Source organism: Arvicanthis niloticus, chromosome 20 (assembly GCF_011762505.2).
Source record: "Arvicanthis niloticus isolate mArvNil1 chromosome 20, mArvNil1.pat.X, whole genome shotgun sequence".
Lineage (NCBI taxonomy): Eukaryota > Metazoa > Chordata > Mammalia > Rodentia > Muridae > Arvicanthis > Arvicanthis niloticus.
The window spans coordinates 14,817,602-14,839,942 of record NC_047677.1 but is presented as its reverse complement, the minus strand read 5'-3'; the positions used below and the strand labels follow the sequence as shown (position 1 = coordinate 14,839,942).

General features: G+C 43.7%; 1 protein-coding gene across 2 annotated transcripts in view; it reads right to left on the bottom strand.

The window, feature by feature from the left end:
• Positions 1 to 19,409, bottom strand: part of Sobp (sine oculis binding protein homolog) — a 171,466-nt gene extending 152,057 nt beyond the window's left edge. Inside the window, exons 1-3 of one of the 2 annotated variants that reach the window (XM_034524867.2) lie at positions 18,768 to 19,409; positions 5,501 to 5,639; positions 2,548 to 2,733 (exon numbers count right to left, since the gene is read on the bottom strand). In XM_034524867.2, the coding sequence (XP_034380758.1) occupies positions 2,548 to 2,733; positions 5,501 to 5,639; positions 18,768 to 18,863 (421 nt within the window). In that variant the 5' untranslated portion in view covers positions 18,864 to 19,409. The remainder of the gene's footprint in view (positions 1 to 2,547; positions 2,734 to 5,500; positions 5,640 to 18,767) is intronic. The other variant, XM_034524866.2, reaches the window with a different exon arrangement.
• Positions 19,410 to 22,341: the final 2,932 nt, after the last annotated feature.

The window sequence follows — 22,341 nt, the reverse complement described above, 5'->3', positions numbered from 1 at the left end:
ACAACCTGACTCTGAAGCCCTGCTCGCCCAGCTGCCGCCATAACAGTTGACTGATCTTATCCCAGCTAAGCACCAGGACTCAGCAAGCTGTGGTCCCTGGACAAAGCCCTACCCAGCACACCTATCTTAATTATCATTGTTTGGTAGATAAGGTTTTTATCAGAACAGAGCCACACTCAATGCTGCATGCAGCAACTAAGGATGTGTTCCTGCTACAGTGCTAGGGACCCTGAGAGACACTATGGCTCGGGAAGTACCATCCGTCTCTTCATAGGAAAGGTTTGTTAACCCGGCCCTAGTTACAGAACCAAGGGCTGTCTCTCTGCCTGGGGAGACCTCGAAGGCAGAGAACATTCTTGGATCCCGTCTCATGGAGATAGACAGGGCCAAGGGTTAGAGCACACACAGAAAAGTAAAGACGTCCTTCCCTACACTCTGTTTGCCACAGATGAGTGCCTTGGAGTTCCACAGCAGACAGCTGAAAACCACTGGTGTTTGGTTACTCTGGCTTCTAATTCCTCTGCGTTCCTCCGGCTCAGACTTCCGAGGCAAAGTTTTTGGCCTCTATCCTTTTGCATATTTATTTCCTGATCTGGTGTGGAATTAGAGTTAAATAGAAGCTGTGTGCTTGAATTCCACGTGGCTGGCTCCACAGGAAACTCCAGGGCAGGTTCTCTGGCCTCCCTAGCGCCAGCCTCAGCTATGCTAACTCCTCAAGCTGTTTTCTCTGCTCAAATAAAGCTAGCGATGTATTTGCATTTGGGTGCACACCTTTCTGTGCATGGATTATGTGCACGAAGACTCTAGTGCAGAATTAGGAAAAGGGGGAGTAGGGGAGGTGCAGGGGAGGTGTGGGGGCACGGGAGGGGGTGCGGGGTAAAGGTATACTGTATGCTAACTTTCTCTGTTGCCTGCCTGTGGATCCTGTTCCCCTAACTGGGCTGCCTTGTCTGTTCACAGTGGGAGAGGATGTGCCAAGTCCTGCAGTGACTTAAGGTGCCAGGGTGGGTTGGTACCCAGGGGAGAGGGGGACAAAGGATGTGATGAGAGACTGGGAGGAGGGGGGCTGTGATTGGGTTGTAAAGCGAATAAACAAATAAATTAATAGAAAAAAAAATGAGGAACATGAAAGGAGCTGCCAGAACTTGCCCCTTTCACAGAGCTGGCGAGGGAAAGGCCAGGGTTAAACCGGGCTTCTCAATCTGAATCTGTGTGCTGCTGCTGCTGCTGCTGCTTAGTCAAACTCACTCAATACTCCGCAGGTGCCCTCACGTGAGATCAGTTAGGAGCTCTACAGTTAGGAAATTACCTACCCTTTTCTCACCAACTAGTTTATGCAAAATATATCTTTGGCCCTTGGGAGATAAATGAGGGTCCCCTCTGTTTCACCAAACAATCAGCCAGAGGAAAATCGGAGATTACTAATAAGGGAAATATTATATGATATGCCAATTATGTTAAAAATTAGTACTAGCAATGATTTTAATGGCAAATGAGTTTTAATTTTATAATATATCTAATGACCTCCATGTGATAGGTCAGTTTTATTTATTAAACTATAGTAGGCCGACAAGAGAATGTGGCCAACACTATGAAGGAAAAGTTAGGACAACGTAAAATCCATGTGTAACAAACACTGAGGCGTTTGTACCTGAAAATGCTCTCACTGTTATAGAAACACAAACGTCTATCCTCTCGAATACAGCGTTCGTGTTAGCGTCTTACACTAAATACTGCTGATCTACCACAGTACCTGTCAATATTCAATTCCACACACATAAAAATAATAATAAAAACAGAGCATTCTAGAATAATTCCCACATTTCGCAGCAAGCCAGACGGAGTTTCATTGACGGGCTCTCTGCTCACGAACTCCATCTGTAAGCTACAATGAACGAACACAATGAGCCTCATGCTCAGCTCCCTGCCACTAAGGTCTAATGCACAGTCAGCTCATTTTCTGGAAATATAAAGCAACCGGTTACATTTTCACACAAGTAAAACTCAGATTTCTCTCCTTTTAGGTGCTCAGAGACAGCTTTCCAGGAATGAAGAAGAATGCTGTAGAGATGATGCATAATATAACCTGTTTCTTGAATGGAGTTAGGGCAGGCATGTTCAGGAATATGTCTGCCATGTCTTTTGCAAAATTATCTCTTTCCTCAGAAAACCCCCAAGAGACCTGGCCCCTCCTTATGCATCAGCCTGTTTGATCATGTGTACTTTTATGTTAACCATTCATTGTATTTATTTTATTCTTAAAGCAAAAAATACAAAGTAGGTGAATTCAGAAAAGGGAACTTTCTTTTTCTGAGTCTAGTGGTAGACAAGGTTTGAGTCTATGGGATACTACAGCCCAGGCAGAAGTGGATAAGGGAATTGTTTTTGGATAATACCAGTAACCCTCTAAGCGGTATGTGTGGTATACTAACACTTATCTATAGCATCCCTCAAATATCTCTATTTAAGTTGAGTCTTTACTATTTTATCTTAAGACAGTGACAACTGGCACAGATCATCATGCATGGCAGTCCCAGGCGTGCTTACCTGCTGGCGGCTTTATGAAAGGTGGTGGGATTAAAGGGACAATAATAGGCACATTGCCATGATCCTTTGACCCAGCAGGTGAGTCACTGAGTCCATTCCCAGTGGCAAGGCCTGAGTAGCCTGTGCCTATATTGTAAGATGAAATAACACTGTCCTCCGGTAATTTTGGTTTTGGCAAAGAATTTTCTGTAAGAGAAAAAAAAAATCACCCAATATAACCAAGAACTTATTCATCACACTCAAATCTTCCCTTATTCAGGTATGTTGGTTATGTAACAGAACAAAATCTTCCTTTCAAGCTTTTCAGAAATTTCCCAGAATCCCACTGTCCTTCCTGAAGCTTTAGAGTTTGGCTACCAACAGTTTCCAATGGGCTTTTCTTTATATAATATGCTCTGCTGCGATAGCTAATATCCCAGGTGAATCATGGTGATGCCTTTCAGCACTGTAAGATCCCATAGAAAATTGACAGGCAATTAACGTTTTCTGTGTACAAAGTGATCTAAAGCAAGCATCACACTCTGGCTATGGGAGAAAGCCCAAAATGTAGCCCAGATTGGCAACTATGTCCCCTGTATTCTAAATCTAAGCCAAGGCATAATCAAATAAACCAATGATTTAAAAAGCTATTATTGTACTGGGTATTGGTAATATTAATATTAATGATATTTATTAATGATTGGTAATGACATTAATATTGTTAAAAATGAGCAAAAGTGGAAATCAAATTTACAACATAGTTCATTTTATATCCCTTGTATCATACATGCACACATACATGCGTGCGCGCGCGCGCGCACACACACACACACACACACACACGCACACGCACACGCACATGCACACGCACATGCACAGAATCTCAACCCTGAGAGAAGCACGGGACTCTTTCCATGTTCCCCAGAGGCAAAGCAAATCACCCAGGCGAAGCGGATCACTGAGGCTCTTGGCTCATACACTATAAACTCAGGACTTGCATTTTTCATTTATAGTGAAATTGATGATATTATCTTCATAGTGTGATGTGTACAATTTCATAGCAAGTTTAACATAAAATTTGTCATGTACATTCAGTTCCGCATGCCTGCAGGACGGCTCATTTACATCCGGTTGCCTGGCACGGAAAAGAAAAAGCTCTCTCTTAAAGACTGGGAGTTAAATCTTTGAACAGGTATTGTGCCGATAGCTTTAGATGCACACAGACACAGAGCCAGCAGGCAGTGATGAGGATCAGTTAGCTGTACTACGGTTTACTCAGACTCCTTCACATATCCCTCCTCTCCTATCTTAAAAGCAGGCTCTCATTCCAAATTTAGGTTTACTAATTCTGGAGTCACACAGGCTCCCCGCTCAGGTACCCGCATGGCTGTTCACCCAGAGTCAGCAGGCCTCTGCTCGGCCCTTCCTCTACACTCTCCACACCCTAGCTAGCTGGACTTTGATCTGATCATCTACGATTTGGTCTTCTTCCCCTTCTGAGAGAGCGTGGAGCAGAGGAAGATGGAAAACCTGACACACAAAGTGAAAACAAGACTTCCTTTTAGAACCCATCCAAACTTAAGGGAGGAGGGTTCCCAAGAGAATCACAAACATCCCCTGCTATCCGAACATACAGACCCAACATTGCACTTCACAGGAGGCCCAGCCCAGGTAGGGCATCCAACAGACAAAGAGCTCAAAGTCAGCAAACACTGTCTCCCTGAACTTGTAGCAGAACCCAGAGTTAAGGTCCTCGGCCCTGGCCTGCTTTTCCCATTGCTGGAAGGAGACAGAGCAGTGTCTATTTTTGTTTTCTGTTGAGCTCTGGTGTTCTGTGCAACTCTGCTTACAGGAAAGTGCAACTGGGCTACATTTAAAGACGCCCTTCGGAAACCCTTCCACTCCCAACCCCCTTTGACACAAGGGATTTCTACACAACACTAGGGGCATACGTAAATAAAATAGGTGTACAAATCAGACATTTGCTGATAATACATCATAAACAAATGACCTAAAAAGACAATTCCATTACAATTATACATGTAAGTTTGCCCCTTATTAAAAAGGAAGGCAAGTCTGTTTGTATGTTACCGTGATGGATGTACTTGTAAAATTACACATAGAGAAGTGCATCTCGGCTGAATATCTGATAGTGTGTGATGTAGAATATCTTCAATATTTCTCAATGTTGATTTATATTTTGACTTACAGTCAGTCCTAAGAATGCCACTGTGCAGAATACATAGTATAAAATGGCAGGAGCATGCATGTGTAAAGTTATTTCCTAAATTATTAGAAATTCTGTCCTAATCACAATCCAAAAATCCATTTACTGATTTTTTTTTAAAAATGCTGTTCAAGTTAGCTACTCAAATCACATTTTTAAAAAGTCAAATAGTCTAAGGCAATAAATCTAAATATATACTAATTTGGTACTTGCATACTGAGGAATGACATTAGAAAACATTAAGTCTTTGCTTTCCATAATTAAGCAATTACACTTCTGTAAGAGCAGGGAAGTTTGTATGTATACTAAGAACACTGCACTTATATAACATACAATAGTCTTGAATGGAAGCTAAGCTGTTTCAGGAGGCATTTGTGGGCACTGGATAGCAGGACAACCTGCACAGGGCAAAGCACTCACATTGCATGTTCAGATCCAGGACTGCAGTGAAGTCGCATAATCCATCACCTGCACACACTGCCAGAAATACCTCTGGGCATTACACATTGATCTGCAATTGATCTGGGGGCCACTGTATCTCCCCAGACCGTTTCCTGTTGCCAAAGTGTGCGCAAGTTCCACATTTGTTACTCAATATCATATGGTGTCACCACCCACAGCATGAGAAGCTGCGGCTTAAACTATGTGTGCATAACACAAGGAGACAGACACACAATGATTCTGCTCTGACAGGTGGAGAAGGTTCGTTACGCTTTGCACGAGCAAAGAGCCATCAAACATCTTTACCTTTGAGAACAGAAATGTGTTGCCGGCTTTCTCCATCAGTAGTGTAGCTTCTGAATTCAATATCTTCACCGTCTTTTAATTCAACTTTATCGTAGCCATACCAGCCAAGGAGCTCATTCATGGTGTTTTCCGCAAAGTTCTGAAAGAGAAGCATCAGCCGCTACTTAGTCCTGTGATCGATAACTATTTGAAAAGAAAGTACACGTTAAATTCTGTTAGCCGTATCCCATTTCATACCAGCCCCACGTCCCTAGAGGATTGCTCGCTTTTCAATCATGTTCAAGAGTTGTGATGCATTAAGTCACAGACTGACTCTTCCAATCATGACAGGCCTTCAGACATTCGCAATTTAAGGACAATAAAAAAAAAGTACTTGTCGCTTCCACCTATGGATGGAAAGTCTTGCTTTAGTAATATTCTTCCACAAAGTTTAAGTTCTGCACTAGTAGGAAAATATTGAAAGGAAACATGCAAAAAAAAAAAAAAAAAAAAAAAAAAACCCTAAAAAAGGGTTTTAAAAATAAAAGAGCTTTCTGTAGTTCTAATTAATTTAAGTTAGAATTGCTTTTTTGACTCGGTGTTGTGATTTAACATGCTCCTTACTACCAATAAAACAGTCTTAACAAAATAATAATAATAATAATTAAGTGTCAACCAGTATCATACAAAAAGAATGAGTATAGTTCAAGGGTCCTTCCTGACAATTTTTCCCTTTGCTAAGGTATTTGTTAGCTTGATGGGTACTTTGTTCTATCAGTTTTATTAGTGACAGATTCATTCTATCGTAAAAATAGCAACAAAGTTATTACTCAGCTGGATTTAAGATAAAAACTACTTTATGAACTATAAATTAATATATAAGGTGTTGTTACTGTTGTTGGAAATATTAAGGTTTAAAAATAGTAGGTATGGTTGACAGATTAAATACATATGCCAAGTGACTGTGTCTTGTAATTTATCAATTCTAGATCCAGAAACAAAACTGTGTGTGCTACTGACCTGTATGCTTTAGACAGCTATCAAGCAGGGTACCATGAGCCGTCTGAACTAGGAATACCATATGTCCTTACTTCTTTGTAGCACAGAGGATCTCACAGTCTTCTTTGAAGGTGTCATTTCTAAATCCCACTGGGGTATATAATTTATACACCTAAATGAAACTCCAAGGCTGAGCCCGAGTGGGGAACCCTCAACATGTGTCCCATGTTCTCTTAAATTCTGTGACTTCAGATCTCATAAGGGTTTCATAAAAGATAGTACAGGACCACAGAAAGAAACCTGGCGTTTCAAGCCACCCACAGGATGCTATATTTTTTTTCTTTAGAATTCACTTAAGTTCTGAGATCCAACTGGGTCAATCTGTGATGGTTTAATGCACTGGTAATTTAAAAAAAAAATTAGCCAGATTGATTTAGTGCCACCATCCACGTGGCTAACAGCCAGCCATATCAAACTTTAGTGAGGCATTTATTCTTTCTGATGGCTGCCCGTGTCCACATTAAATAGACATTCTTCCATGAATACATGATGACGATATGCTTGCTATGAATAACAAGCAAAGCGACTTCGGGGACAGACACCATGGAGGACTGGGTTAAAATGCTATTCCATCTCATCAAAGGAGATTCCTTTAATGAGATGTCACTATCCGCTAACACCCAATCCTTTCTCTAACCCAGCAGTGACAATGTCTCAGCACACAAGGGTGAGTCTTGCCTTGCGTCAGAATCAACCCCCAACAGTATTAAAAGCCAGGCTCAAGCCATCCTGTTGGTCTGCTTGTTGCTTGCCTCAGTCTCTAAGAGAATTGTGCCAACAAGACAGATGATCTTCGGCATAGTGACTCCCGGCTACTACATCTGGTTTTATGCACCCTTTCCTAGTCCAGGCTAGGAGGCTCAAAGTACCCTGCTTGATAAATGCAACTTCCCCCACTGTGTCTAAGCTCTGCAGCCACACAAAGGCCACAAGTGCATAATTCATGTGTCAACTTCCCAGTGGAGGACATAAATTCGTTTGTCTTAGTCCAGCTGCAAATCCATTCATCCCTTCAGAACCAATCTGAGGGACAGATGCAGAATTTTTAGACATCAGATAAAAATTGAAAATCTCCACTGGATTATTAACAATAAAAGCATATTATTTGGGCATTTTAACAAAAACAAAAAAAAAATCTTTTTGTTCATGTTCTCTGATGGAAACTCGTCATGGAACAGTCAGTATGAATCTGGTCTACTCCATGATTTTCGGGTTCCTATAAATGTCAGGGAAGTAACTATAAAATGTTCTCTTTCTTGTCACTGAAAATGAAAATAAATGCCATGTTGTTCTGATATATCGAATGCAGGGACAGAAAACAACAGGCGTAGAAGTGATAAGTATCAAACCGTTTGAGAAAGGAGGAATTCAGTGAAAAGGAGAAATTGAATATACATAGTCATAAGAAATAGACTGTAGGCGCTAGAAAGATGGCTCAGAAGTTAAGAGCGCCGGCTGCTTTTCCTAGAGGACCTAGGTTCAGTTCCCAGCACCCACAAGGTAGCTCACAACTGTCTGCAACTCCAGCTCTAGGAGCTCTGATGCCCTCTTTTGAGCCCTGTGGGTACTGCACACATATGAGACATACATGCAGGAATCCATATATATGCACAAAAATAAATAATAAAATTAAAATCAAAAAGAGATGGGCTACAACCTCAGCCACACCCATGGTTTGTTAAGAAGTCAAATATCCTCAAGGAGTTAACCATTTAATAGCCTAAGTTTCTAGGCAGAGTTTAGTATGCTAGATAGCATTATGTTGATAAACCAAAGTAAGTGGAACAGACTTTTACTACTGCCGCCTAACATTCCAGAGGAGGTAGACTGGGAAACACTTATGGCCTAGACATGATTCCAAGCTTTAATGTCGAGAATAACTATTGTTTCAGCTTTAAACAAACAAACAAACAAAACAGGGTCTCACCATGTTGCTCTGGCTGGTCTGGACCTCACTATGTAGACCAGACTAACTTTAAAGTCACAGAGATCTGCCTGCCTCTGTCACTGTGTGCTGGGATTCAAGGCCCAGCTTGCTTCATGTTTCGAAGTTCTTATAATATCGTTCTTTAAAAGACAATTTTCAATTTAAAAGCCTTTTCTTATGAATGTTTCTTATGTCCTTGCTTAGTCCTTTCTTGTGTTGTTTCTTGTTTATTTGTTTGTTTGTTTAAAAGGAGGGGTGGACAAAGATGATAGGAGTTAAAATTCTGAATAACTGTAAATACCAGTGCTCAGTGCTGAGTGGAGATAGCTGCTGCTGTACTAAGGGTAGAGGCTGCGAAATCTGCTTCTGCCTCAAACCTTCAAGCGGCATTTCTCTATTTCCTGAAGACCTAAGGCATGAAACCTTTAAAAGTTCCTCAAGGGCTAGAGAAATGTCTCTACAGTTAACAGTTCTTTCTGCTCCTCCGAAGGACCCAAGTTCGAATCCCAGCATCTACATAGCAACTAGCAACCATCTGAAAGACCAGTCCCTGGGAATCAGATGCCTCCTTCTGGCCTCCAAAGGCACCAGGCACATGTGTGGTGCACAGACATACATGTATGCAAAACACCCACATGCATAAAATAAAAACTCTGCAAAAGTTTCTCCTAGCTTTAGAATTATATGAAATAACAGAGCTTCTACTTATGTGTAAAAACCACACAGTTTTTGCAAAAACCTTCCAAAATGATGGTGCTCACACAACATAAATTTTACTGAGTAGTCATTATTCCAAATACTTTATCATTGTTCTCACAAACCATCAAAATGTGCCAAAAATTGCAATATTTTGGCATCTGAATTATATTTTGCAGACTGCTTCTTGCCTTTGGAAGTGACACAAAAATCCTCTCTCATACCATGTGGTCCAATTTGGGTTTGGAAAATAGGTCACTAAAATTATAATGATAATTTCTAAGTCTTAGAGCAGCTTGCAGTGTTACCACATCCTTTAAATCTCGTGTTCCTTTCAATAGTCCTGCATGTTGGGTGTTTAGTTTCCACAATAAACTTCTGGTGAACTGAAGTGAAATCCTCACTTGACAACAGAAGAGTGGAGCATGGCAGATCATGAAACATCAGAACCAAAACAGAGGTATTTTCATTCTTTTTTCTCTAATAGTTTTTGAAAACTTTATACATTAGTATACCATTCCCACGCCCCTCTTCTCTGTCCAATTCTTCCAGTACCCCCCACTCCCTCTCAAATTTATCGCTTCTCCTTTATTATTGCTACATATATAACCATTTGTAAACACACACTACTGTGTTCTTTCTGATATTATGCATGTGTTATATGTGCTTACGGATGACCTCCTGGGATCGGATACTATAAGAGGGATTGCTTATCCATGGAGAAGACAGCCTCTCCTCCTCTCAGCAACTACTAACTGCCCATAGCATAGTGAAGACTTAGGGGCGGGGCCTTGTGAGAATTCCCCCATCCATGTTGGCATGTCAACTGTAGTGTCATTATGTGGGTCTTGTTTTGGCAACCACACTGTTGCAATTAATCTTCTGATCCTTATGCCACACTTAATTCTACTATAGATACGGTGGCAAGGGGCCAGCAATTCCAAAGAATTTACCTCCTAGATTAACCGAGAACTTACAACGCTATCATACCGCAGGGTGTCGGTGTCCTGACGTGATTTCCAAGCAGAGCACATCGACGTCTGTGCCTTTGCATTTGATCATTGGCCTGGAATCCCCTTAATTAGTTTGCATTATTGGAGATGGGAAGTGCAAAATTGACACTTAAAACTAAATCTTCTCATTCTACAACTTTCCCACATCACACATGGCTGAGTGCTTTGCACTTCCAACGGCCACCCCCATCTCATTCTCGGGGGGGCCTTTTGCTTCCCTCCCTTACCTCTAGGCCTCCTAAGGCTAGATTGCAGCTCTGTCACTCAGTCTGATGGCATGCTCTCATAAAGTTGACTAAGCAGCTAGGTCGTAGAGATGAAGGAAGAAAATTTTATTACTTCTTCATTCCTTGTCTTTCTTTTCCTTTTATTTGTGTGCATGTGTACGTGTGTGCACATGTGTGTGTGGACACATGCGCACGTGTGTGCGTGCGTGCATGTGTGTGTGTAGAACAGGAGGAAGTGGGAGTGGCCTCAGCTGCTTCTCCACATTATTTGTTTTAGATTCTCTCACTGAATCTGGAGATAGCTGATTCAATTAAGTTTGGCAACCACAAAGCCCCATGAGTCTCCCTGTTTCTGTCCCTGGGGCTCTCCAGAGCTGAGATTACAGGCATGCAGCTGCACCTGCATTTTATATGGGTTCTGGGGATCTGAATTCAGGTCTTTAGACTTGTATAGCAAGCACTTTACCCACTAAGACAGCCCCTCTTTACACCTCTCAAGCTCTTCTGATATAAGCAAATTTATATTTATATATATATAATATATAATATACTAACTATATATAATTTTATTAATATATATTTACAGTATATATTATTATACATAATAAATATATGTTATATATGTGAACTATATATATTCTTGTTGAATCTTGATTCCCATAATGTTCCTTTGAGACTCTTCTCATTCAGCTAGAGGCCTTATACAAATGTCAAGGTTCAGAGCTAGAAATGTCGTTGACAGAGTGCTCACCTACCATGCACAGAGCCCCGAGTTAGGTCCCCTGCACTGCATAAGCTGGGTATTGTGGCACATGCCTGTAATCACAGCTCTACAGATAGAAGTGGGAGGATCGGAAACTCAAGGTCTGGCTCTGCTACACAAAGATTTCAAGGTCAGCCTGGGCTATGTGAGTGAGGCCTATCTCTACTTTCTTCAAAGAAAATGATAATACTAGTGAGAACCCTCACACTTCTGAGAACTCTAATTGCTACAACATTTAGAAAAGATAATTTAACTGTGAAATAAAATCTTTAAACATTTAAATACCATTTGAATTGGCAATTTTATTTGTATCCATTAGCAACCATCCTAAGAAAATAGGTACAAAAGATTTATGTTCAGAAATTCTTATCTCAATGCTGTTCTCTTGGGGGGGGGGGAAAGCTAAGTGCCAAACAATTGGAACTTTCTTAAATAAATTTCAATATAATCTTACAATAAAATACGATTTTCCACTAAAATATATGTGGTAAATACATTTTAGTGACTTGAAATGCTATTAGCGATATAATACGTTTTAAAGAAAACCAATTGCTTTTTAAAAAATTGTACATCACACATGGAAAACAGCAAAAAAATGTCATGATGCTGACAATACTTATGTCTAGTGGGAAAATTAGAGCTTTATTTTGCTTTCTATTGCTTGTCTGAGATTTATTTTATTACTTTTATTATTTGTGCTGTAGCCTATGTGTGTGTTTTTACTATGTGGGAGTATGCATACATGTGTGTGCAGTACCTTTAGAGGCCAGAAGGGGGCATCAGATCCTCTGGAGCAAGAGTCACTGGCAGTTGTGAGCCATTGAACATGAGTGCTTCCAACTCAAGTCAGATCTCTGTAAGAGCAATGTGTGCTCCTAACAGCTAAGCATCTCGCCAGCCCCACTCTTTGTCCATTTTGATTACTTGCTCTACCATCTCTGTCATGACTGTGTGCTGTTTTTATAAAAATAAAAAGCTAATTTCAATTAAAAATTAATTAACCTATAGTTTTGCTCTTAGGCAACCATATCAGTCATACCCACAATTTAAATGGGAATAAAAAGAATCTGTCAGTTACATTACTTAACTTCACAACATTCTGACATGTATTATCAAAAGGTAGAGCACATGAGAAGTACTTTCCCAGGAAAAGGAATCTCCCAATCCAGAACAATTCACAAGCTAGGGGAGGGTTGAGGAGAGGAGATTCTGATACTGTCTTCTAGGTAATTAGTTTCAGAAAACATTTTCTCTCTCTTGCTGTGTCCATATGTTCTGCCTGCCTTGTGGGGTCAATTCTTAGAGTCTCATGGACTTGCTAAGAGAGATTGCTAGGGGATGGGAGAGAGGTGGAGCCTTGCTCCACTCCAGAATGGAACAAGGATGTACTCGCTTAAATCCATTTCAGCTCTGTGCTCAGGAGGGGCCCGCGGCTGGGTCTAAGTTGTCTCTCGTAACACAGACCCAGTGGACTAGTTTTATTTTATGGTTACGCTAAGAGAAAGGTCAGGAAGTGGAATTTAGATAGCACAGAAGAGATGTATAAAAAGCCTCTCACAGATTACGAAGTGCTTCCACATTTATAGTCCCGTGGGGTCAGATGGCAGAAGACAGACTCCCCACAGATGGCTGATTAGGTGGCCATAACCATGTACAAACCAATACAAGTGATCTGACTGGCACTGGTGGTATAGACTTTATACAGGGGGCTCTGCTTTTAGCTCCCTAGCTTCGAGTCGTGTATCCAACCACAGTGTTTTATTTTGGGTCACTTTGCAACATTGTTACCAGCCATCTTCACACAGATCTTAATAGTTAGTTCAGGGGATACATTATAACCCCGAAACCCAACTAGAACAATGGAGAAAAGTCATTCTCTCCTGATATTTTCCAAACTCCACAGCTATACAATTGTCATATAAAACCAAAATCATGTGCCGTTGCATATAAAATCTGTGTTGCTTCCATGAGATGTACAGTGATCAATCATGTGCCTCATTGTCTTTTACTGCCAAGACATCAACTGTCCTAAAAGAGTCAAAGAAATGCTGGGAAAGTGTGGATACTGGCCCTGGCTGGCACAGTGGAGTCATGGCAGGTGCACAGCTGCATGCAGCTGTGTCTTATCACAGCTGCAAAACTAGCCTTAAAAAAAAATGTAAAAGTCACCAAAACTTGTTGCATTTTTCCCCCTGTCTATGTCAGAGACACTGGCTTTCCTGAGGTTTGGTGTTCCCAAGGCTTCTGTTAGAGGAGAGAGACTAATGACCATGCATCAGTCTACAGATGCTAAAATACACATTGAGCAGACCTTGCTCACAGGAGCATCCATGTCTGTTTCTATGTTTCAACTGGCACTGTTTTTTAAAAGTGGTCTATTATTTTTTTCTCTCCTTCTACACTGTAACATCCCATTTCTTTCAGGAAGACATTCAATAACTTCATTAGTTAACGAAAGCAAGTGTGGCTGATACCTCAGTCCTAGAGAGGAAGTTTTAGATACCAGGAATACTGTTTATGACCCACCTTCTCATTTTTCTATTCTAACACCGTATTCTTTTCAAACAGAAGTGTAAAGCCTTATTAAGTCAAACAGATAATTCCTCAGACATGAAGATCCAAAGAGTCTGGCCTTTCTCTGGAAGTCTCCGTTTAGAGAACCACTGTGCTCGCTAATATTTACTCTTCATTGAGGCCCTGTTTTTGACTTTCCTTAGAACTCCGTTACCTCTTGGTTCCTCTAAGTCTGTCTTTCACAGAAGAAAAGCAGAGCTTGGCTCCTTGGAGCAGTACTTGGCAAGCATCGAGGCAGGAAACACAGAAGGGAATGAGTCTGTCAGACTCGTTTTCTTCTATTTCAAATGCTTATTTCAGATTCGGGAGGAAGTGGAGTGCTCCTTTTCCATTTCCTAGTATTTGGAACCTACAAGCTGTATAAGGCTTGGAGAACAGTATTGTACCACACACTATACTCATCCAGTCACCAATGGAGACTCTTATAGAAATCGCATCCTACCAGAGCAGAACCTTAACTCTCTGAGGTTGGTCGGCTGTAATGAGCAACTGAGAGAAACACCAAAGGCTCAACAATATCCCAACCCTGCTCCCAGGGGCTGGGGTTATGCCCGGCTTACCTTAGTTCCAGCCCTGCCACATAGCACACCTGAGGCTCCAGCTCAGTCTGATATAATGTGTGAAAGTCTCGGGTAGGGGTTAATCCCAATCCACTTAACTAAGTTTCTGGGACATACTGCACCTGACCTCAGAATAGTGTTTCCCAAGCTAAGACTTAAGATATACCTATTTTGGACATTAGTTCATTTCAGCCTTAAACACATGGGCTTTTCCAATCCATACTCTGATTTCTATCAGAGTTATGTGTATATATATATATATATATATATATATATATATATATATATATATATCATCAAGTCATTCAACTCTGAAGCTTACTTTCCTGTCTCAGCAATTAATAGAGACCATTTCTAAAGCCCAACAGAGACCATCAGAGACCAAACCAGAAAATCCCATGGAAATTTTCCTACTAACACTAACAGATGTGCACTCCTCAGACTGTGGGAAACAAGACCGAAGTATAATTTTAGCTACAAATTAGTTATTGATGATATTTGTAGACAGAAACCTTCAGCAAAGGTGAGACCTTGTGACATTTCACACGAATAGCCTTGTAGTTCAGTACTTGATAAACATTGTAAGTAACATTGTTAGTAAATTAAGAATGGCAGGTTTCCAGGTCAGAGTGCCCAATCTGAGCACAATAATTTGTCAAGGTTTTAAAAGATAAAAATTTGACTCATCATCTCTACTTATAGTTTAGAATTTTTTGAATTGTGCTATTGTTTGGGACCTATTGAACAGAGTTTACTAAGGTTTATGTGTACAAATACATATCTTGATTACAGAAAGTTTATGCATATATTTATATCTGTATATTCATTAATGCATAGTTTTTTATGATGTCTATCACGTTCTGGGAGAACTCCTGAGCTAATTAACTCTTCCATATGTTGGAATCTCTTTGCCCTGACTTCTATGTGACTATGACACATGTAAGCTAACAGCCTATCAGAGTTATCAACTTAGATATAATCCCCATAGTCACTCTGGAAGCCAAAAGTAACCAAGCACTACAACATTTCAATTGCTGGTTTGGTTTTTAACATCTTCTTTACTGTGTCTATTAAGTACGGCATAGTAATTATAACTAAGTCCAGCAAAAGAATCTGCTCAGTTCTGCTTTAAGCCAGGAAAAATCAGAATCAAAAGAAGAAAAGATAAAGAAACACCACAAAGCTCACAGTAAGACAAACGTTCCTGCTGGGAGGATATTTTCCCTGAAGTACACCATAGCCAAGCTATGCCAAGTCGTGTACTTTTCACACACAAAATTATATTGTATCAAATTTAAATTTGTTACAACTGCCATATCCATTAAACCAGTGATAACGAAAACGTAACTCGATATCTGATCTAGTGAAACAGCAACCAACATTAGCTCACAGCCGCGTGAAGACCACCCCCACTGCCATTACTGGTGTCAGCTAAACCTCAGCCAGTTTGCCTTCTCCGGCCCATTTTTAGCTAACTATGTGATTGTCACGATTAGAAAAATCTTGAAGTGTCTGAGTGAGGCAGTTCTGTCGGCAGTTCCCGACACTCTGCATTTGCTGCACTTAAAATAGACACTTGTACCAGTGTCCTTTCTATTACCCAAAGGAGAAAAAAAATCACATACACACCAGTCCCTTTTCTTTTAGCACACAGAGGAGCAACTCAATCCACAGAGTGTTGAAACCTGAGTAGGTCACTGTACACCGCGATAAAATTCCCTAATCCCTGGGCCAAATCTCCCCAAGGGGGGCCTCCTCCTGATCCTCCACTTCCCAGGCTGACTTTTCCACTCGCTCTCTCCTTTCCCCTTTCATTTCCCCTACCTTCAAGCCTTGATATGTGATCTGAAGTGGGGGCTCAGGTTTCCGTTTTTACAGCTTAGGCCCCGGCTAGCTGTATGCATTCCTTTCTTTCTGCTGGGCAGTGATTACTTACCAGGGCTTAGTTTACACTGGTCCAGATGAAGGCAAATACAGCCAAGCAGCCCCAGCGGCACTGATATGAAGCTGTACAAGGCTACATTGTGTTCTGGATGACATTTAGTTGCACACATTTTTATACAGGGCAACCAACTTATTATGTTACCCTATACTTCGGTTCAGGAAGCTGAGGGGATAATAATACCAGGAGGGGCGGGGTGGGGTCGTTGGTGTGGCTATTAATATTAAAATCAGAAAAATATTAATGAGTTCAAAGCAAGTCTGTGACTTTGAGAAGCTACTTTAAACAAAGATATATTTTTTTGATGATGTTATATTAGAAGAATGCCTATAGACCCACTAGTCACCCTGGCATGGTATACATGGACGTGACTGAAAATGTTTGCCAGACCCTTTCATTTTGTTCTAAACCAGAGAGGAAAAAAAAATGTCACAATTGAATTATGTGCTGAAAAAAAAAAAAGGAAAAGAAACTTCTTTTAATGACACAGAACAAAACAAGGATTGAGGCTTCAGATAGTAGAAGGCAATTTAGAGAAAGAAAAACAACATTTTTAGAAAGAGGAAATTCTGTGCATCCAGGTTAATCCCATACTCAGTCTTGCAGCATGAGCTGAAAACTGTGTAATTTTTCCCCTTCACACAATGTTGTTTTTGTTTCTTCCTCGCTAGTTCAGACAAACATCTGTTATACTGTAGAAGGACAACTATCTCCCAAACCACGGAGTGCCTGCAGCCAAAGCCAACAGCACCAGCCCCAAGCATTGAGCACAGTCAGCCTTTATATCCAGCCGGGATAACATTTCACATGTTTTGATTAAAATTAGCTAATTTGTAATTCTAGAACCTATGAAACTTAAAAGCTGCCATCCATATAGAGGGCATTAGGCAGCATCTTAAAGGGCCAGAGCTAGCAGTGGTTGCCTGGTGGCCTTCTCTGGTCCTCCCGCAGCCTCCATTTATAAAACGACACGGAAAAGTAATGTAGAAACGCAAAACAGGAGGGAAGGGCCAGAACTGTGGAACACACTCTGCCTCGGGGAGAGAAAACAACTTTTACAGATCTCTTTCTTTTCTTTTTTTAACTGTCTATCATTAGAATCAATGGTGGTTTCTGTTACAGGGAATGGTATTAATTTTCAAGGCAAAGCTTCCTAACTTTCCCAGACGGGTACCTCCTGCTTCCAGACACTAAATTCTTCACCACCACCACCTCCCAAAATAAAAGCCCTACTTTCAAAACGTGGAATACAAGTGAAACTCCCGGGAGAGAAGTAAAGCTAGGAACATACACCTAGTTTCACAAACACCTAAGATGTGTGTCTGTGTACCCCTTCTAAAAAGTGAACTTCATCTCAGCACCCTCACCAAAAATGCTTGCTATGACCAAGAAGATGCCAAAAACCGCACCAACCGTGAATTAGTCCAACACCATTTTAACCAGTTTGCCTTTCGAATACAAACTTAACCAAAGCTGACCAAGTCACCTGAGTGTATTGAAGATACCCATGCATACGTGGGAACGCCAAGAAACACGAAAAAAACAAGCCTTATTGTCATAGAAACAAATCTATATACGTAAAGCGATTCCTTTTTCAAATCGAGAAACTCATGAAATGCACACACAAGATAAAATCCTCTCCCAGGCAAAACACACAACTTTGAGGAAAATAAAGAAGTGGGGGTGACAGAAGAGTCCAGGCTGAGTCGTGTTCTTGGGCTTCAACACGAACAGCTGGAGCGCCAGGAGGCTGCGCTCGCCACCTCTGGAGCACCGCTGGCCTGGCAGGGCGCCCGGCCTCGCAGAGAGGACTCGGGGCTGGCCTTCGCGAACAATGGGCAGGCGGCTGCGGAGGCCGCCCCTCAGACAGCTGGCTTTCAGCCGGGCTTGCCGGGTCTGCTAACTGGAAAGTGAGGTGTGCAGAGGCGAGCGGGAGACCCGGAGCAGCGGCGGAGAGGAGCGGCCGGGGACAGCGAGGCGAGCCCGCCGGTTGCAGCGTCCCTGACCCGCGCCGCTCCGGCCCAAGCCTTGGGCACTGACAGCTACACGGCCGCAGCTGGCGAGTTGGAGCAAAGCGGGGTCACCGAGCCTGGAGATGGACCGGGAAGAGGGGTGGAATCCAGGTATCCCGGGTGCCCCGGCCCGGCGGCTCTTAACTTTGGAGGGGTCCGGAGATTCATTTCCGAAAAAGGGAGAAAGACTACACCGTCCATCGGGAAAACCACTGCACCATGCTCACTCGCCACTGGGGTTCAGTGCCCTCGCCCGGCAACATCTGTACCAATCTAGGGTTTGTGAGGTTAAATAGTATGCCCCCCGCCCCCATCTTATCTGAGGTTGGCAGATTTCGGAGATGCAGCCTGTGAGTTGGCCTCGGCTTTGCACCTGGAGGGGGAGCTGAGGCGTCCCGGGGACCCAGCAGAAACTGACAAGCGCGCCCCTGTCCCCCCCGCAGCCCACACAACAGCCCGAAGGGAGCGGACGGAATAAAGAGCTCGGTCTCCCCGGCCCCCGAGTCCGAAAATACCTTCATCTCCTCGTTGATCTCCCTCTTCACGGGGTGAGCCGGTTTCCGGCTCCTTTTATTTTCCGGAGGTCTCCCTTCTTTCTCCATTTCTGCCATGTTTTTGTGTCTGGTTTCTGTGGAGATGAAATGGCTGCTGCCGCCGCCGGCGGTGGTGGTGGTGGTGGCGGTGGCGGTGGCGGAGGTGGAGGTGGTGCTGATGGTGGCAACGCTGGCGGAGGTAGCGGTGCTGGCGGGTCCGGGGCTGGGGGGGGGGGGGGGAGGGAGACAGGCGAGGGAGGAGCGGGGTCTCTTCTAGCGGCGGAGACCGTCAGTGGCCGTCACGGGGAAGGGTAGCCCGGGGAGTCTCGGGGATGCCGCCGCCGCCGCTCCTGCCGTCGCCGCCGCCGCTCCTGCTGCTGCCGCTGCCGGTGCCGCTGCCGCCGCTCCCTCTCCCGCCGCCGCCGGGCTGCATCCTCGGGGCCCGAAGGAGTCGTCAGCCATCTTCCTGCGCTCTGTCTGTCCGCATGGGCGAGAGGAGCGCCGGCCACGGGGAGACAGCTGCTCTGGGCGTGCGTGCGTGGATCTGTGTGTGCGCCCGGGAGAGCGCGCCAGCCCCGGCGCCCTGCGCCTCCCGCGAGCCGAGCCGCGGGCGGAGGGAGGGACTGAGCGGGGAGGGGTCCGAGGGAGGGGAGGCTGGGGGGGGGGGGACAAGGCCAGCCCCCCGCTCGCGAGCGGGCGTGGCTTCCCGGTCACTGTAGACTCGGATGCTGCGCGGCTCCGGGGGCTGCTGGCGGCCGCCTGCTTCTGGGCGGCGGGCACCGGCCCTTCTCGTAGCCGCCTCCTCCCCGCGACGACTCCTGCCTGCTCCCGAGTTCCGTGACGTGGGCTCCGGTGGGCTCAGAGTTGGCTTCTGAGGGTGACCTAGAGGCCGCGGAGGCAAAACATATCGGGGTGAAGGGTGGAGGTGGAGCGGTGAAAGGGCTCAGGGACGTGAAGGCTGAGCGAGCACTCGGCCCCGGGGTTGCAGTGCAGGGGAGCAGAGGGAAACACAGACCAGACCCAACACTCAGGCGCCAGTGTCCTGCTCCGGGGGGCCACGGCAGGCTGAATGTCCCTTAGAGGGGTCCCCAGCACAGCGCGCCGTCAGGCTGTTTGCCAGGAAGCTTTCGGCTTCCTGAGAAGGACTTCGAAGTAGGACAACTCAGCCTTCAGCTCCCTGATTTTCTTTCTCTTTCTCTCACCCTTCCCCCTCTTCCCCAAACGCACGCTTATGCTCGGTTACAAAGTAGCATCTTTATCCCGTGACCTGGCTTGCACCCTCACGATGCCCTGAGCTTAATGGGAAGGGTTGGGCTTAGTGGGTATTGCTGTACGCTCGGGATCTCGCGCAGGATCCCTCCCTCCAGAAGCCCCACGCCCTCGCCAAGCACGGCAGGACCCTCTTCTCTCTGCTGGGTTCCACACTCTTCCACCAGACTCGCATCTGCCAGTTCCAAAGCCCAGCTCATTCTCCATGCGCTCACGTGTTTCCTCTTGGGCCGCCTCTGTCCACGCCCTGGACCAAGGTCGGCTGCGCCTGTCCCTGTCTTTTGGGTTGAGGTATTGGCGTGAACCTCGTTTGACGAGGCTCCAGAGACAACACACAGCTCTGAAAAGCACCTACACACACTGCAAAGGGACGACACCTAGACGTTCCCAGCTCAGCTTTCCCCGCGCCGCTCCACTTTGTAATTACCTGACACAATGTGATATGGGGGTGTCCATTGTTCCCCGGCTTGTTATTACGGAGTGTTCATTATGACAGTGGTGGAATTTAAAATTACACATTTTTAAGTACTTAAGAGCTAGAATGAATTCGGTGTGGGGGTATGAGTAAGCTTTTCATTAAAATCTCAGTTCGGCCTATCAAGTGGGGTTCATTCTGACTATTGCCTTGCGTAATTTGCATTTTAGCATTGTTTTGTCTCTTAAGCATCGAATTAAAGTTATCTGGGAGCGTACTCTGCAGGGCTGAACAACTCCAAGGGGCCTGTTTTGCATTTTAGCATAATGTGTTTCATACACACCAAGTTCCAAATATTTGGGAGGGTACCCTGGGAAACAACTCCGTGCATCTTCTCTTTCCTGGGCTGGGGGTGAAAGGGGAAGCAGTACCCGGCTACTTCTAGTACCTGTGTATCCCAAGCCGTCAGGAGGTCTGTAGGAACTACTAAGAGCCAGCTTTTGTCTTTTATGGGTCGTAGTGAAAGTCCAGGGGGTCGGGGATAATAACGCCTGTATTCATAACAAGGTTTCAAGAGATTAAGAAAGGGGATAGATGGAAATCGAGGGAACATGCACCCAGCTTGAGAGCCCCAAGTCCTCTGGCTGGGTCTCAAATTTTGCAGTAGACCTTGGAAAACCTCCAGCTACCCAGTAGTTAGGGAGGCTGAGAGAAACCCAGACTCCTCCCAGATCACTAAGGATGTAGCCTGTGGTTACACTATAGATAAAGGGTGTCTCCATCATACTGTTGTTGGCAGAGAAAAGGAGGAAGTCCTTGGGGTTTTTAAAAATCACAATTTCACCAAGACAATAGGTAGACTACAACAGGTTTGTTCTTTCTGTTCTGTCCTCTTGGTGTTTAGCTAAAGAGGTAGTGGGAAAACTTTTTTCCTCTTTGAAAAACTACAGGCACAGGTTGTAAAATCAACTATGTAATAAGAAGCCTTTGTCTCTTGGAAACATATTTACATCTTCTCTGTTTCCTTTGGTGCCAGAGCTGTCACAATTGACTTACTGTTGTTCAGCTGATATCAAGTAACAAGTTGTATACCCCCTGTCTTAGATACAGTTTCCCAAGTTAAGAAACAAATAAACAGAAAAGGTAAACTATAGCCCAGATTTATATTTAGAAGCAGCTGCACTTCTTTCAAAGGGAGTAACTTTAAAGAAACAGCCCAGGGGGTTAATGAAAATAATGACATTGGTCAGCCACCTGTTCCTTCCTGCCCTCTAGAAAACTGAGGTAAGACGATTGGACCAGAACCCATGAAGCAGATCTTTATGGACAATGGAAACTCAGAAAGTATATCTGAGAAAGACCGTTAACCTGACCTGAACTTTGGCATTGTAGTTGCTCCATGTTCGTGAATCTGTACTAAATGTACCATAGAAGGCAGTTAGTTACACCAAGAGTTGATGCTTTATGCAATTAGAATCTTGAGTTCCCTGGATAACGTCTTTGTAAACATGTAACTGTGGGTAGAAACAATAACATAAATATGTTTCTGAAGATTCCTTCCTTCCTCCACCCAACACACAGCGCCCAAGCCTCCTGGGATACAATTAGTCCTCATGTTTCTCCGTCATTTGCCCTGCCAATCACCAAGATAGGCACAGGGCCAATCTTTTGTAGATTCCTCAGTTACCTTTTTGTGTTCTCCCTTCTTTAGAGTTCTTGATCTAAATCTGGGCCTGCTTCACCTGGAAAACACATCAGAGAACAGATGGGAAGACCCCAGAGTGGTCATCTATGGATGTATTTGCTATCTCCTAGAATTGATGAGTGTACCCTAAAACCATCTTGAAATGTTTTCCTGTGTAGTATTTGAAA